This window comes from Capra hircus, chromosome 25, assembly GCF_001704415.2.
Source record: "Capra hircus breed San Clemente chromosome 25, ASM170441v1, whole genome shotgun sequence".
In the NCBI taxonomy this organism is placed as follows: Eukaryota; Metazoa; Chordata; class Mammalia; order Artiodactyla; family Bovidae; genus Capra; species Capra hircus.
The window spans coordinates 26,835,624-26,852,499 of NC_030832.1; the positions used below are offsets into that span (position 1 = coordinate 26,835,624).

The 16,876-nt window shown below is 46.3% G+C and overlaps 1 protein-coding gene across 1 annotated transcript in view; it reads right to left on the reverse strand.

Moving 5' to 3' along the window:
* Positions 10,568-16,876, reverse strand: part of BCL7C (BCL tumor suppressor 7C) — a 35,906-nt gene continuing 29,597 nt past the window's right edge. The window contains exon 6 of the mRNA XM_018040874.1: positions 10,568-15,605. Coding sequence (XP_017896363.1) covers positions 15,399-15,605 — 207 coding nt within the window. The 3' untranslated portion in view covers positions 10,568-15,398. The remainder of the gene's footprint in view (positions 15,606-16,876) is intronic.

A 16,876-nucleotide genomic window follows, 5' to 3' on the forward strand; every position in this document is an offset into this window, starting at 1 on the left:
GGAACAGAAGCTTACTCAGTCAGGACAGGAGTGCGTCACAGACCCCTGGACCAGGAGGCTTTGCTCGAAATTCAGCCAAAGTTACATGTCTAATGGAGCTGTATCCACGTGACCTTGTGCGTGAAACCCAACCTGATTCTGATTCTGAATTCCAAGCTCTAGAATTAACAATGGTTCACATGTACCGTACCTCCCCATGAGTCAAGCCCTGCCTCTCGCTTCACACCTATGGCCTTCCAGCCCCACTAGGGTCATGGCATCAATACTGTATCTCCTCTTTACAGAGAGATGGCAGAGGTTCTAATGCCTGTTTAACTCGCCTGAAGCCACCCGGTAACAGGCTGAGCCAGGAGCTAAGTCCATGTGGGCTGATTCCAGGGCTTCTGAGCTTAGCACTGTGCTCCTTCCAAACATCTGAGGCTTTATTTAATACCACAGAACTTTACACTTCAGTATAGTTAAAATGGTAAATTTTATCTTATGTGTATTTTAACAGTTTTTAATTGAGGAACCCAGGGACTTGAACAGATGAAAAAGAACACCAGGGACATCCCTAGGAGTCCCTAGTGGTTAGAGACCCACTAGGTCACTAACCACATCCCTAGTGGTTAGGACTCCACACTTCACTGCAGGGGGCATGGGTTCCATTCCCGGTCGGGGAACTAGGATCCCACATGCTGCACAGTGCAACCAAAGAAAATTTTTTAATTAAAATCAAACCTGCCCTCACAGAAGTTAAAGTCTAAGGAAGACATAAAGAAATAAAATAAGAAAGTAGGGAAGGGAAACTAGGAAGTGTCCTCATCAGGGAACATGTTGCTGTTTTGTAGAGAGAGGCCAGGGGTATTTCTCCGAGAAGATGAGCTTTTATGTAAAAAATGGACAGGAAGCAGATGTGTAAAACTGCCTGTCTTTTGCTCCCTACAAAAACTCCAGAAAGAAGACAATTTAGACTGAGGAAATGGACTCAGGTGCTATTTGCTAATTCTTCAAGCATTTCAGGAGGGGAGAAAAGCAACTTTCAGGAGGGGTGAAGTTGATTCTTTTTAAAATATATATATATATATTTATTTATTTATTTATTTATTTGACTGTGCTGGGTCTTAGTTGTGGCATGTGGGATTTAATTCCCTGACTAGGGATTGAACCCAGGGCCCCTGCATTGGGAGTGTGGAGTCTTAGCCAGTGGACCACCAGGGAAGTCCCAAAGTTGATTCTTTTCCTTCTCAACCTTCCCTTGTTCTTTCTGATTTTGCTGTAGCTCATTTCTCACTTCTCCAATCTCCTGCAAGATTCACCTCTGTTCCGCCTTGTCTGTCCTTCCCTTGCCTGGCCAACTCCACCCACAGTGGCCATGGAATGAGGTGATAGAGGCAGTGGGTGAGCAAGTGGTCAGGGGAACTAGCCTGCTTCCTTCCGTGATAGGGAGCCACGCAGAGCGTGAAGGGAGGTGGGGGCAGGAGGCGGGCAACCCTGGAGGTGACACGCTTGGAGATTCAGGAAACATCTGCAGGGCAGATGGCCTGGGACAGTGGCCCAGATCCCCTCAGAGCGAGTGGGTGAAACACACAGAACCTAGAGAAGAAGCAAAGGCACATGTTGGTTTGTTGTTGTTTTTTTTTTTTTCTTGGTATGTCTCTTCTGACAGCTGAATTGAGATAGAATTCACATACTATATACTTCACTTACTGAAAGTGGACTGTTCTGTGATTTTTAGTCCAAACACAAAGTTGAGCAACCATCACCTTAAGTTTAGGACATTTTCATCACTCCTCAAATCAACTTCATATCTATCAGGAGTCACTTCTTGAGGCCCCGCTAAATCTCCCGCCCTGCCCTTTCACGCCCACCCCGACCCCCTCCACTCTAGGCACTCACTCATGTACTTTCTGTCTCTAGGTTTGCCTTGTCTGGACATTTTGTGTAAATGGCCCACTTTGGTTTTGGTTTTATTTAGTTGGCTTTTTTTTTTTCCACCTTTTTATTTATTGGAAGGTGGGTGGGTGACCACTGAAGAGTCTTACAAAGGTGGGTTTGGAACATTAGAAGTTGAGAAGCTCTTTTGAGGAGACAAAGGTGACAGAAAGGAAAAGCAGAAGAGAGAAATAACTTGCATATGTTTTATTTTTTTAATTTTATTTATTTAATTTTGTGCTGAATCTTTGTTGCTGCGCTGGCTCTTCTCTAGTTGCAGTGAGCGGGGGCTACTTTTCGTTGTTTGGTGCAAGGGCTTCTCATTATAGCGACTTCTCTTGTTGAAGAGCAAAGGCTCTAGGGTCCACAGGCTTCAGTAGTTGTAGCACGTGGGCTCAACGGTTGGGTTACTGGCCCCCATAGCACAGGCTCAGTAGTTGTGACACATGGACTTAGTTGCTCCTCGGCATGTGGGATCTTTCAGGATCAGGGATCAAACCTGTGTCTCCTGTATTGGCAACCAGACTCTTTACCATTGAGCCACCAGAGAAGCCCTGTTTTATTTTTTTTATTGCTCTATTTCTCTCTCTTTTTTTTTTAAAGTCACCTCAAATGTCAGGAAGAGAGAAAACCTAAGTAAATGAAAGTGAGGAATGCTACAAATTAAATTGTCTGCTTTTATTTCTGTGAACAATTTCTTTACCTGGTTTTGCACAGTTATGCCTTCCCTTTGCCAATACTATAACATATAAAGAGACCAATCACGGAGTCAAGTCAGGAAACCTGGTTCCTCCTATTAGCAGCCTGACTCAGCTACTCTCAAGTTCTCTCTTCTGTAAAATGAGGGGGTTAAAGATTATTTCACCCTTTTCTCCAGCATCATCTCCTGAGTGGCAGGCAATCAGCCTTTTTGGTATCTGTTGACAGTCCCTATTTTCTTTTTAGGTGCCATCATAGACTTTTCCTACATTCCTGGAATTTCTAGGTACAGAGTGTAAGGAGGATGAGAAGATAGCAATGTAACTTGCTTAAAATTTATATACTAGGTCAAACCTTTATGAAGAACTTTACACGTGCTACTTGGGCTGTTTCACAGCTAGTAAGGAGCACTAAATGGGACCTTAGAGAACATCTAGTTTAATCCCTTCACTTCAGTATACAGAAACAGGCCTAGAAATAGGATATAACTAGTGAATGCTAGAGCGGGGCCCAGTTCTGTAGCTTTCCGATGCCTATTCATTTACATTAGAGGAAGTCGAAGCCCAGGGACTTCTATGGAGAATAGGGCCTATCAATCGAGGCAGGCTCGTTGATCACCTAGAGTCCACCGCTCTTTTAACAGGGGTTTAGAAGAGGTGCAGCCCCGGGCAGTTTTCTCGAAATTTACTGGATCTGGATCCAGACCTCCGGGCTTGCACTGTAGCATGAATGAATGTGATCGTAGTGGTTCTGCCAGCAGAGGCACCTCTTCCTGCGTCAGGCCCGGGCGATTACTCCGGGGGAGGATTAGGTGTCCTGGCCTTTGAGGTCCCCTTCCCAGGCAGGCGTCTTCTAGGTCCCCGCGTAACCCCAGCTTGGGGTGCGGCATGGTTGGTTTGGGGGCGTGGCCCGACAGCTGCGAACCAATCCCAGGCCCCACCGTAAGTAGAGGCGGGAGGTCCGCCCCCACCCCGCCCATTTTCCTCTCAACTGCTGGAATGCGGGGTGGTGACCTAGGCAACCGCCTTAGCTTGGCGCCCACCGGCCAAATCCGCTTCGTCCCGCCCCTCTTGGAACAACCAATCGGAAAACGAAGTCCTTTAAGGGGCAAAAGAAGAAAAAGGACGGCGATTTTGATTGGCTAATTGGAAGAGTCAAGTACAATCTCTGGCGTGACCCTGGGGCAAGGCTCCGGGACCTCGCCCAATTTGGAAAAGGTGAGCTAGGGACATACACTTTTGAGCCAGGAGAGAATGAGCTTTGGATAGCTGAAAATTCGATGTTTCCAGTTCGGGTAGCTTCTCTCCTAGGTGTAGAAGAAGGTAGTGGGAGTCCAACAGCCACCCCGTATTGTTAGTTATACTTCTTGGTTGTATTGCGAGGAATATAGGGATTTAATGTTTAAATTTAACATTTATTGAGCACCTGCCGGGTGCCAGACACTGGTCTAAATGAACAAATCAGTTTCCTGCCTTCTTGGAGCTTGTATGCTAACGAAGATAACGACAAGGTAATGTGAGGGGAAAGTAGAGCAAGTTAAGAGGGAGCAGGTTGGGGCTTCCCTGGTGGCTCAGTAACTCAGCAACTACTGAAGCCCTTGCGCCCTAGAGCCCGTACTTTGCAACTAGATAAGCCACCGCAGTGAGAAGCTCACACACCAACTAGAGAAAAGCCCTGGCAGCAACAAAGACCCAGCACAGCCAAACTTAAATAAATAAAATTATATTTTAAAAAAGAGGAAGCAGATTACATCGTTAAGTATGTGGCCAGTTTGGACACCGGTGCCAAAGTGAGATCTGAACAATGAACTGAAGGAAGCAAGAAGGTTAGCCAGTGGGTTATCTGGGAGAGCACCCAAGGCAAGAGGGAACATCTGACTGGTGTTACTGAAAAACAGCCAGGGAAAGAGTGTTGCTGGAGTGTGTGAGTGGCAGGAGAGTGGGGGGGAAAGATTGAGGGGCAAAGGAGTGCAGATCTTACCGGGTCTTGTGTGCTTGGCTTTTGTTTTGAAATAGGGAGCCACTTCTGGGTTTCTAGCAGAAGAGTACCATCACATGGCTTATATTTAAAATAACCCTTCTGGGGAATTCCCTGGTGGTCCAGTGGTTAGGGTCCTGAGCTTTCACTGCTGAGGGCAAGTGTTCAATACCTGGTTGGGAAAATAAGATTCCTAAGATCCCTTTTAAGCCGAGAAGCCAAAAAAACTTAAAAAAACAAAACAATTTTGGCTTCAGTATTGGTAACCAATTGAAGGGGCAAGAATGGAAGCAAGGAGATCTGCTAGAAGGTAACTGCAATAATGAATGTTCGTGTGAAGGAGATGATGACAGTTTGGTCTGGACCAGGGTAGTGGTGGCACAAGAGGTGACTAGTGGTCAGATTCTGGATGTATTTTGAAGGTAGAGCCCAAATGATTTCCCTAAAGACTAGAAATGGAATATGAGATAAAGACAGGAATTAAGAATCACTCTAAGGATTTTGGATTGAATGACTGAAGGAGGACTTGCCATCAGTTTACATAGAAAAAGCCTGGGGTGGAATAGACTTGGGGTCTTGGAAAAATCAGTATTTACAGATGGGGTTTTTCAGTCAGAGAAACAGGTGTGACCAAAGCACATAACAAAATTCCTTAACTAAGTCAAGGGTCAAAAAAGCTTCCTCTCATAACCTATGATGGAAAATAATTTAATATATATATATATATATTTGTATAACTAAATCACCATGCTGTGCACCTGAAACATTGTAAGTCAACTATACTTCAATAAAATATATATATTTAAAGAATGTCCTATGGGGGGAAAAACCTTCCTCTCACCCCAGTGATTCTCTAATGAACGATAAGGTCATATTAGGATCACTTGGGAAATCTTTTCGCTCTAAACCACCAAGGCAGTCTACTCCACCAAATCTTGATTATGGTGAAGGGCAGGGGAAGGAGTGGTGGCTACCAGTCAGTCCAGCAAGGAAAGACTGGGGCTCATAAGACAGAGGAGGGATGGGTATCTACTCTCTAGTAAAGAGCTTGTCTTGTGGAACAACTATTTCCTTCCCTCAGGTTGGAATTTGGCCATCAAGTGATGGGAGCCCTAACCACTGGGCCACCAAGGAATTCCCCACAATGTCTTCTAAAGTTCTGCATGAAGAAGCATCCTGTTTACCAAATGTTTACTGGACAGAGAAAAAGAAAGAGGTTCTTAGAGACCTTTTCTCCACAAGAAAGGCCTCCAATGCCAGGAATGGTCAGCCAGGCAACATAACAATGATTATAACACTGACTTCTGGCTTTATTGAGCACTTACCTTTTTCTAAGCGGCATTCGAAATACTTTCTATTCATCGACTCATTTAAGCCAACAACTATACAAGGGACAGGGAAATACCTTTTTTCTTTTCTTTTCTTTACTGAAGGGCCAACCAAAGAGAACAGGCAGCTTTTGCTTAAAAAACCTGAACTTGAAGATACCATTATTAGCTCCATTTTGTGGGTTTGGAATCTAAGCTGAGAGATGTTGGTTGGGGTGTGAATCCAGGTTGTCTGGATTCCAGAATGTGAGCGCTTAACATCACTCTCTGAAAGCCATAGTTTCAGACTACCCTGGTGGTCACGTGGTTAAGAATCTGCCTGCCAAGGCAGAGGACACGGGCTCCATCCCTGATCCCCCATGCAGAGGAGCAACTAAGCCCACACATTGCAACTGAAGCCCGTGAGCCCTAGAGCCTCTGGTCCACAAGAGAAGCCGCCAAGATGAGAAGCCAACAGACCACAACTAGAGATAGCCCCTGCTCACTGCAACTAGAGAAAGCCTGCGTGCAGCAATGAAGACTCAGAGCAGCCAAAAATAAACAGATAAGTTTTTAAGAGGTATAGTTATACAACATAGTAAATAAACTATACTTTGATTAAAAATTAAATAAAAAATAAAAGGTGTATTTCACAGTGAAGGGGCTTAATTTCCTCTGTGTTAAATAACAACAAAGATCCATTCAATAAAATATTTAGTAATACAAGAAGAAACATGAAAAACGATTTTATTGGAAATATTCTAACACGTTTTCTGAACAAATAATCAAAAAATAAATAAGGACATAAAAAGATAGGAACATATGAAATTTTGACCTTGAAAACAAATAGTGTACCTTCATTTCAAGTTTCATGGACAGTGACAAACTGCAATAAATATTAAACTACAGAGAATATTTTGGTAAATTTTGAAAAGTAGAAACTCTAGAAGTCAGTCTCGGATCAAAATGCAGTACAACTAACAGTAATATAAAACACACCACTCAGAAACTGAAAACCATAAATAACATCTCAAATTACCCTTAGGACAAGAAGTAAATCAAGGATAAAAAGCAAACTATTTTGGGATAATGATAATCATAATAAAAGGATACAGTCAAATCTACCTGTAGAGGTGAAATTAATAGCATTCAATGCTTTTAGTGTCAAAAAAAGAGAAAAAAAGAATGAATTAAGCATGCAAGTTGAGATCTCTGGAAAGAGTATAAAATACTCTCCTACTCCCCAAATGGGAAATATTTAAAATAGAAAACAGAAAAAAAAGAATTCCCAGAAGCCTAAGAGGAGAAGAGATGTACCTTCTGGCCTGTGGACAGGGAAGCACCTTGGTGCTCCATGTGAACTTGGTTCTCTGACCTGTGCCCTTGAACATCCCTCTTCTCTCTCCGCCTGACATGCTCATCCACTCCCAAGGCCTCAGCTCCCTTCAGTCCCTTCTCCGTGTCAGCACCGCAGCTCCTAGTGTTGTGCCTCTCGTGGCACCTACACGTGCCCTACAATAAAGTCTCTCCACCTGAGACCCCCTTTCTAGCAGATGTGAGATCTTCAGAACAGGAGCATGTCCTCCTCATCGTCACATCCTCAGGGCCTGGGATGTGGTGGGTCCTTGGCTGAATGGAAGCATGAGCAGGGGGGCTCAAGCACAGATTCCCAAGTTGCATTTGGTCCCAAGCTGCTTCTGCTCCCCGCACTGCCCTGTCACAGGCCCCAAGCCTATATCATGAGGCCTGGAATGAATTATTCCCATGGTCAGAGAACTAACAAAGGAGGATCTGCCTGCTGAGCTAGTTAGGCAACCAATAAATGACTGTACTGACATTGTCAATAAAACATGAGGATGTGGGGCTTTGATTTTGTTTTTCTTATTTCCTCTTTTTCACTGCATAATCCTCTATCCTCAAGGCCCGATTCAAATACCATCTTCCCCGGGGGGACCTTTCCTGACTTCTCCAACCAGAAACAGTCTTGCGTTTTCTGGGCTTCCAGGGCACCTGCCCCTCCCTCTGGTCTCTTGAAATGTCCCCCTTTGGTTGTCTGTGTCTCCATCCAAATGGGCAGCCGACACCATCTAGGCAGAACTGCAGGTCCTCCACACAGCACCACCCCTGGTAAGAAGAGGATGCACTAAGATGTTCCTCCTGGCGCAACCCACCTTGCTCTGCATGTGCGGGGGTGGGGAGGGGACAACACACTGGTTTAAATGGGCAGCTTGCCTAGGTGACAGAGACCATACTAAACTCAAAGCAGACTCCCACAAACCTCGGGGACCATGCCCTGCACATTTTACACTGCGCCTGGCTCAAAAGGTTCACCCCCACCCTCACCCCCCCAGCAAGAAAAATTCTCCAGCCAAAACGAGGCAAGGAGATGGGAGTTTGCCAGCACATTACCCAGGGGTTGCTCAGAGCAGCTGGGCAGATGTTTAGATCATCTTGTTTGTGCCCAGATGGGCAAGGAGAGGGCCTTCAGGCACAGGTCTCCATCTGAGTGAGCTCCAGGGGCAAAAGAGAAGCCAATTTGCTTTATAAAGAACCACAGAGTTAGCTACAGTCACGACCCTCTAACTCATTCCCACTTGGCTCTCGGAACAAACTTTCTAAAGCTCGGATCGTTCCCTGTCACTCAATTCCCTACTTGGAACCCTTCAATGCTTCCCAGGAACCTTCAGGATATGGCCTGACATTCCAGCCTCCATGGGATCTGACCCCAAGGAGCCGTCCACTGCCATCTTTGGCTGTGCATCCCTCCAGGCCCCCAAACAGCAAACTCCCTCAGGATTTCCCGGTCTGGTCCCTTTCTCTCCTCCACGTTTTCCTCTCGCAGCATTTCATCCAGGACCATGGATTCAGAAATCATCCAGCTGTAGCAGTGACAGATTTTCTTCTGGTCTGGACTGCTCATGTCAGCTCCAGAACAGTATAAGTCACTGTCTACTGACATCCTCACTTAGATGTCAAACACATCTCAAGCTCGACTGTCTAAAACACCCTTCCCACCTGATCCCCTTACGCAGCTTGTCTTCCCTGCAACAGTAAACTCCACCATCCACTCAGCTGCTTCGGTCACTCCTGACTCCTCTTTCTCTGACGGCTCACTCATTCACCCCACCCCCGCCCCCCTAAGTCCTGTGGATTCTACCAATGAAGTTTCTCAAACATCCATCTATTCTTTTCATCCATCCAGTATGTCACCGCCCCAGTCTAAGCCATATCTCCCTCCTGGATCACACAAGAGCTTCCCCACAGGGTCTCCCTATGTCTGAGCCCCTACAACACACAGTCACACACTCAAAGGTGGTCATCTGTGTAAACAGAAGTATGCTACTCCAGTGCAGTGGGGATAACAACCAGGCTTCTAGTTTTAAGGGGCTCCCACTGGCCAAATCTGGGGCAATCTGAGCACCAAGATAAGTAAGGCTCATAACTATAAGATTATTGGAAAAGAAGAGAAATCTTAAAGTCCTTACTGATAATAAATATTAAATACATAGGCAGAGGAATGTCAAGTGGAAGGTGTCCTGGAGTTGATGCTACCATTTTGTAACCATCGTGATAAAGATTGACCTGATTCAGGTAAGAATCAGAAAGAGATAGTCAATCTCATCTAGTTAATAATCTAGGGAATAGGACATCAGCATGGTAGTCATGTAGGCTTCCCAAGTGGCTCAGTGGTAAGGAATCTGCCTGCCAGTGAAGGAGACATGACCTGGGTCAGGAAGATCCCCTGGAGAATGGCAACTCATTCCAGTATTCTTGCCTGGGAAATCCCATGGACAGAGGAGCCTGGTCTATGGGGTCACAAGAATTGGACACGACTTAGCAACTAAAACAATAGTATGGTAGTCATGTATCTCCCTGACGGCTTATCAGTTACAAGGGAAATTTTTTTAACTAGAGATTGGAGAAATAGGACAACATTAAAATCACTAAGGAGGAGCAGACAGACATTGTATGCCTCTTGTTGTCACACTGAGAAGGAAACAACAACATTTATGCAGTCTTCCAGCCAGGAATTCTTAACCCATGTATGATCATGAAGAAACAGTAGACAACGCTCAAATGAGGAACATTCTATTAAAGGGGAAGACTGCATTTTTCCACCATGTCAATGTCATAAAAGACAAGGCTTAGAGGTGGGAGGGAGAGTCAAGAGGGAGGGGACATATGTATACCTATGGCTGCTTCATGTTGCTGTAGGGCAGAAACACACAAAATATTGTAAAGCAATTATCCTTCAATTAAAAATAAATTAATTAAAAAAGAATTTTTAAAGATAAAGACCAAGACTACCATTCCAGATTAAAGGAGACTAAAGAGAAATGACAATTTAATACAATACACCGTTTCTAACCTGGATTCTGGACTACAGGGGAAAATACTACATCAAGGACATTATTGAGACAATCGACAAAGTGGATGGTAAATGAGATACCATATTGCATCAATGTGAAATTTAGTGAAACAGATAACTTTACTGCACAGAGGCAGGAAACACTAAGTATTTAAGGGTAAAGGAGGGCTTTCCTGGTGGCTCAGAGGTAAAGAATCCACCTGCAATGCAGGAAACTTGGGTTCCATCCCTGGGTTAGGAAGATCCCCTGGAGAAGGAAATAGCAACCCACTCCAGTATTCTTGCCTGGGAAATCCCATGGACAGAGAAGCCTGGTGGGCTACAGTCCATGGGGTCACAAAAGTCGGAGGAGACTTAGTGACTGAACAATAACAACCACCACGGTAAAGGAACAAGATGTGTGCAACTGATTCTCAAATAGTTCCGAATAAAAGTCCCATGTATATACTATATATAGAGAGAGAACAAGCAATTTTAACAGAAGTTTGGAGTAAAGGACATATAGATGCTCTTCGTACTTTTCTGTAACTTCAAAATTATTTCCAAATAAAAAGTTAAACCAAGAAATCCAGCCTCCTTGCATGGCCCACAAGGCACCTGCCACCGTCCCCAGTCAGCCAGGCCAGTCTTGCGTCAGCCACATGTCCCAGCACACTCAGCTCCATAGACGAGAGTTGCTTTCCGTTTTCCCAATGCACCAAATTCTTGCCCACCTCTGGGCCTGTGTGCAGCACCCTACTGTTAACTTCTAAATGGAATTGTTCCCTCAACTCAATTCTCAGGAATACAGTAACTGTCCCTTTCTCAAAATGACCTTTGAGCTCCCCACCCTCCAACCCAGTATAGAGTTACCAGGTTCTTTCATAGCACACTTAAAATTTCTTCATGATAATTGTCACAGTTTGTAAGAGTCTGTATTTGGGGAGGACTGCGTGAGGTCCATCTTCTCTATGGCCTGAAAGTTCCCTGAAGCTAGGGATCCTGTCTGTTTCATTCATGAATGTATCCTCCACTTCCGTTACTAGACCCTGCCGACTGCCAGGCACTAGCAGACAGTTGATTAAGTGATGCCATCCACCCTCTAAGTTCACCCTCAAACCATCGGCAGCTCTCAGAAAACACACCTCACAGTCTCTCTCTAGCCCCAAGAACTGACTCAAGAGGCTTTGTCTGGGAAGGCTTCTGGGGTTCTTCACCCCCACAACAGTGTTTGAAACTAGGAGGCCATGGTAAGAAGGAAGGAGGACTCAGGAGGAACGACAGGGTAAGGGGGAGAGGATGAATTCAGTTAGGAGCCTGGAGCATCAGAGAGGTTATCAAGGAGGCAGTTGGCTACATTGCGCTGGTGCTCAAAGGGGCAGTCTAGATTAGAAGGAGATGAAGAATTCCCTGGTGGTCCGGTGGTTAGGACTCTGTGCTTTCACTGCTGAGGGCCCGGGTTTGATCCCTGGTCAGGGAACTAAGATCCCATAAGCCACATGGCACAGCCAAAGAATTAAAAAAAAAAAAAAATAGAAGATATGATCAGCAGTTGAAGCTGTGGACTTTAAGATCTCTCACAGTTCTGTACAAAAGAAAAAGAGTCCAAGGATGGGGCCCAGAGAACCTGGACTTAAGGGCTAAGCAGAGGAAACCATCTCTGGAAGCAAAGAAACAGTGTCCAGAAAAATAGGCATAATATTGTGAGAGTTGTCACAGAAGGCGAGAGGAGGCCCCTTGAGGCACTGAATCCCACACATCTATGTTTCCTTCTTCATGTTCAAGCTCAGCATCTGGCACCTGGTGAGCTGAGGAAGCCTGGCGAAGGCTAGGGGTTCGGACTGTCTGAATCCTGACTCCACAACGGCTGTGTAACTTTGGGCGACAGACTTAACTTTCCCAGACTCCAGGCCCTCAGCTGCAGAACAGGACTCATGCTAGTATTTACTTTATGGGGCTGCTCTCAGAATTTCCCAAGATCATCTTTGGAGAGCCCTTTGATCCATGTTTGGTCTGCCGTCTAGGAATGAATGAAAGTACAGACACAGCAGGAGCAGGGTGGGTTGTTCTGGCTAACAGGACTGTTTCTTAAGTTCAGCCAATAACAGGGCTTCAGACAATGGTCAAATAGCCCACTCACCACTTTCTATTACATGTCCCCATCTCTTGATTTGATCCCTATTAAACAAACCCAAGGTGGGGAGGCTTATATACTGTCCTCCTTCCAAAGCCTCCTTCTGAAGACTGTCTTTCCCTCCAAGTCCCTATCAGATGACGCTGGAGTTTGCCTACCTGATTGCAACTAAACCTTTTTCAGGTAACCATGGTGATATTGCCACCTCAACACAGCTACCTTCTGTGGGTACAGGTAGGTTCTCAGGCTCCTTCCTGGGAGAAACCACTGAGGTCTGCCAGTAGCTTCTGGTCATCTCAGCTCTGAAGGAAAGGCAAGTGGATGACCATTTCACAGCTTAGGAAGGACTTCCACACCGTAACCTCCCTTTCATCCTCACAACTGCCCTGTGAGGTAGATACAGCAGATAATAACTACACCGGTCCACACGCATCAAGCATTCACAGCGTACCATGCTCTGTGTGAAGTGTTTTCATAGATGATCTCATTGAAATTCACCAAAATCCTATGAAATGGGCTCCATCAGGTTTTTTTTTTTTTTTTTTTTTGCCATTTTACAGAAGAGAAAAAATGAGGCTCAGAGTGGTTAGACCTTGCCCCGGATCAAAGAGGTAGTAAATAACGTATTCAAACCTCAGCCTGTCTGACTCCAAAGCCACATTGTTAACCCTCCATCTTCAGTACTGCCTCACAAGGCAAGTGCATTATCTTCCAGGTATCGTTCTATCCATTAGATCAAAGCTCAGAGAGGTAAACTGACTTGTCCAAGGTCTCACAGCCAGGAACTGGCAGAGCTGGAAGCCATAACTGGCTTTTCTGGTCCTAAGGCTCCTGAAAGGGTGAAGCTTCATGAGTGGACTTTACTGTATATGAGATAATTATTTCTGCAGCAGATCTGCCTTGCCAGTCCCGCTCAGCTTAGAAGAGTTATTTTGATGCAGAAGTCCTTCCCAATCACGTGAGAACAAATGCTTAACAATAAACATCGAGGCATTCCCGGTTTGAAGAACTCCACTGATGTCAAGCAGAAAGCACGAGAAGGTAACTCTGACAGAGTCCAAGGTTAAGGTAGACATTTCTGGAACTCAGGATGGGAGTACACAGGAGAGAATGGGTCACAGTCTAATGACGTTTTTTTTGGGTAGTTGTTGCCATATTAAAACATATTTGTGGGAATTCCCTGACGGCCCAGTAGTTAGGACTCTATGCATTCATTGCCGTGGGTCTGGGTTTGATCCTTGGCAAGGGAACTAGGATCCCACAAGTCACTAAAAGCAAACAAACCAAAAAAGGTATTCATGGCCCCCATCTACTCTTATCAGTGAGACATTCTCACAAATTAAAGTAAATATTTAATGTGTTTAAATGTATTCTATATCCTATACAAATCCTATGAATGATGTGCTGAGAAAAACTTTTAGACACAAGTCTTTAAATCAGCAATTTCAACACATGATTCTGTGTAGTGCAGTTGATCTTGTTGAAGGCTTAAAACATTTTGTTATCCTAACCCTACCCAGTAATGTTTTCTGGTACTTTCCTGGTTTTGAACATTTGCTATAGTCTATAATTCTTTGGAACTGCTACTAAAAGTGTATTTCTTATTTATTAAAAAAAGATATAGAAAGTTAGGAAATACACAGAATGATATGATTTCAGGAGTTCCTAAGATTTCCAGGTTTCCAATCCCCAATCCTAGATTGATATCTGTCAGAAATTTGGAAACTTTAGGGCAGAGAAACTGGATGAATGTCCTTAAGCAACTCAATGGGATGAAAAACTGGGGAAAGGCCATCTTCCTTGGCCTCCATGAAGGTTCTATCCAGGAGCTGGTCCAGGGGCAGAGCGTCCCTGGTCACCATCCCTCTGAAGGCAGAGGTCTGAGAAGAGGGCACCTCAGGTAGCCAGGGGCTGAGCTTGAAGCACTGGACTTGGCATAAAATTCCTATGATGTCACAAGTTGCATCTCAATCGCTGGTGCAAATGTTCACTTGCATTCCGGTGAGTATCTGCTCACTTTAGAATAAAAAGTGTTTTATATAATCACCAGGAGAAAAATGGATGCTTCACAAGCACATGTCCCGTCAAACCGGCACCCCTCACTCATGTGCCAGCAGAAGCAGCAGAGCCCTCCGTAGGGCTGTGGGGTCAGGCAGGCAGACCTGGGTCTGAATGCTGGTTCCGCCACATTCTGGCTGTGTGACTTTAAGCTGACGCCTTAACCTCTCTGAGACTTAGTTTCTCCTTCTGTAAAATGTAATGAGAACAGCAATGGCCCAGGGATATGGTGAGGATTGAATGAGATCATTCTCAAAAATCGCAAGGCCTGGCACGGGGTAAGCCCTCAATCAACCGGAGACGTCGACATTTCCTAGGACAGGCCCAGCAGTGCAGCGAGTGAGCCGCTCAAAGGCCCTAGGCCTTCTCCAGGTGGGGATTTTCCGGTCCGCTGGGGCTGTGCCAGAAGCGCTGGGCGCTCCCCGGCCGCCCAGGTCGGTTTCTTCGTACCCACAGGGGCCTGCGGGGAGGCTGGCCCCTCGGGGAGGTCTTGCTGCAGGTCGGTCGTCAGGTGAGGGATGAACCCACCCGCTAGCTTGGCCTCCGGGGAGGCCGGAGGGAGGGAGTGGGGAGGGCATGTGGTGCAGGGTCTCCGCGCGCCGCCTCGGGGCAGAGGGGGCGCGTCCCGGGCTGCCCTTTCCCGGGTGGAGGCCCGGCGCCCCGCCCGCACTCTGGCTGCGATGCGTCCTCAGGCGCTCAACGGGGTCAGATTGTGCCCAGAGCTTTTCCCGCACTTGGGGGGCCGTTGATCCTGCTCTGTGCGGGTGTCGGTGGCGGTGGCGAGCCAGACGGGTGCTGTGACCTTAGGTTCGGGGCAGGCTGGGGTCGCGTGCCCCCGATGATCCCACGGTGGCCGTGGAGCTGGGAAGCTCTCTGCGCCCTCGGGGGGGAGCGGGTGGGTGGCTGGATCTTGGGGCGGCCAAGGGAAGCCTCGGGGCCTCGCCTTGCCTGGGGAGCCGGCTCACCTCCCCTTCCCTTGGGGGATCGTCCGGGGTGCCCTCGGGGCCTTGCTTCCTCCCCCGGGAGCTCTGGGCTCCGGCGGCGGCGGCCCCGCGGAACTGGGCCGGGCGTTTGTCCGGAGGCCTCTCCTGGGAAGAAGCCGCCTGAGAGGCTCTGTTTTCAGGCCTTTCTCGTGAAGGGCTCTCCTGGTCACCCTCACTCCCGAATCCTGCAGGGAGGAAAGAAGAATCTGTTGTGTTTTCTCCGCAGCCCACCCGAGACTAGGAAGACCTTCCCTTGGGAGCCCTAAATCGGGCAACTTGCTGGACAGTCTGTAAACGACCCATTTCTGACAGCGGGCAGAGGGTGAGGCCGGGTCCTGTGGGAACTGTTTATAAAATCGGATAGAACCGGGCAGCTCTACACTTATTTGCAGTGTGATTTTAGGCAAGTTACATAACTTTTTACAAAGCCTCAGTTTGTTCAGCAATCAGGTGGGGATAATAGTATGGGAAGTATCTTGGGAGCCACAGGCCTTCAGGAAGGCAGGGCCTAGAACTCCTTCGTTAAACTGGAAAGATCAATATAAACCTGTAAAGGGCAATTCCCTGTTTGTCCAGTGGTTAGCACTCTGCAATTTCACTGCCAAGGGCCTGGGTTCGAGTCCTGGTCAGGAAAGTAAGATTCTATACATATCTCCAAAAGGGAAAAAAAAAATCTCCATATGAAAAGTTTTTTTTAAAAGCATACAAAACAAAGAGAGAGGAAAGAAGAAGATAGAAAGGGAGGGAAGGAGAGAGGGATGGAGGAAAGGAGGGACTGAAAAGCTCCCTGTACATGGTTGCATGCTTAATCGCTCAGTCATATCTGACTCTTCAGGACCCCATGGACAGGCTCCTCTGTCTATGGGATTTTCCAGGCAAGAATACTGGAATGGATTGCCATTCCCTTCTCCAGGGATCTTCTGGCCCAGGGATGGAACCTGGGTCTCCTATACTGCAGGTGGATTCTTTACTGTCTGAGCCACCAGGGAAGCCCTAGAAGCTCCATAAGAAACAGGAAAATCTTTATGGTGAACAGGTGCTGGGGGCAATGAATGGTCAGCTCAGGTTTGCCTCTTTGGAACAGTGTATCCTGGTCCTATGTCTGACCGGAACTTGTAGCCTTAGCTGATTCTGAGACAGTTGCCTTTTTCTTTTGGATCGAGTAGGATTACCCAAACTCCAAGAAGGTGTAAAAATAATAACTGATAGAATTACTGAAACTCTAGAAAGGTATAAAACTGGAACCTCAAGAAGGTGTCAGAATAAGGATAAGACAAAGTTAAATCCATAGTCTTAGCCCTTTTATAACCCGATTTGATGGTGGACTTTTTAGGCAAGTGCCATGTGGGGGTCCTTCTGGACCAGAGATCAAACCCATGACCCCTGCATTGGCTGACAGATTCCTAACCGCTGGACCACCAGGGAAGTCCTGATGATGGGTTTTAATAAATTCTGT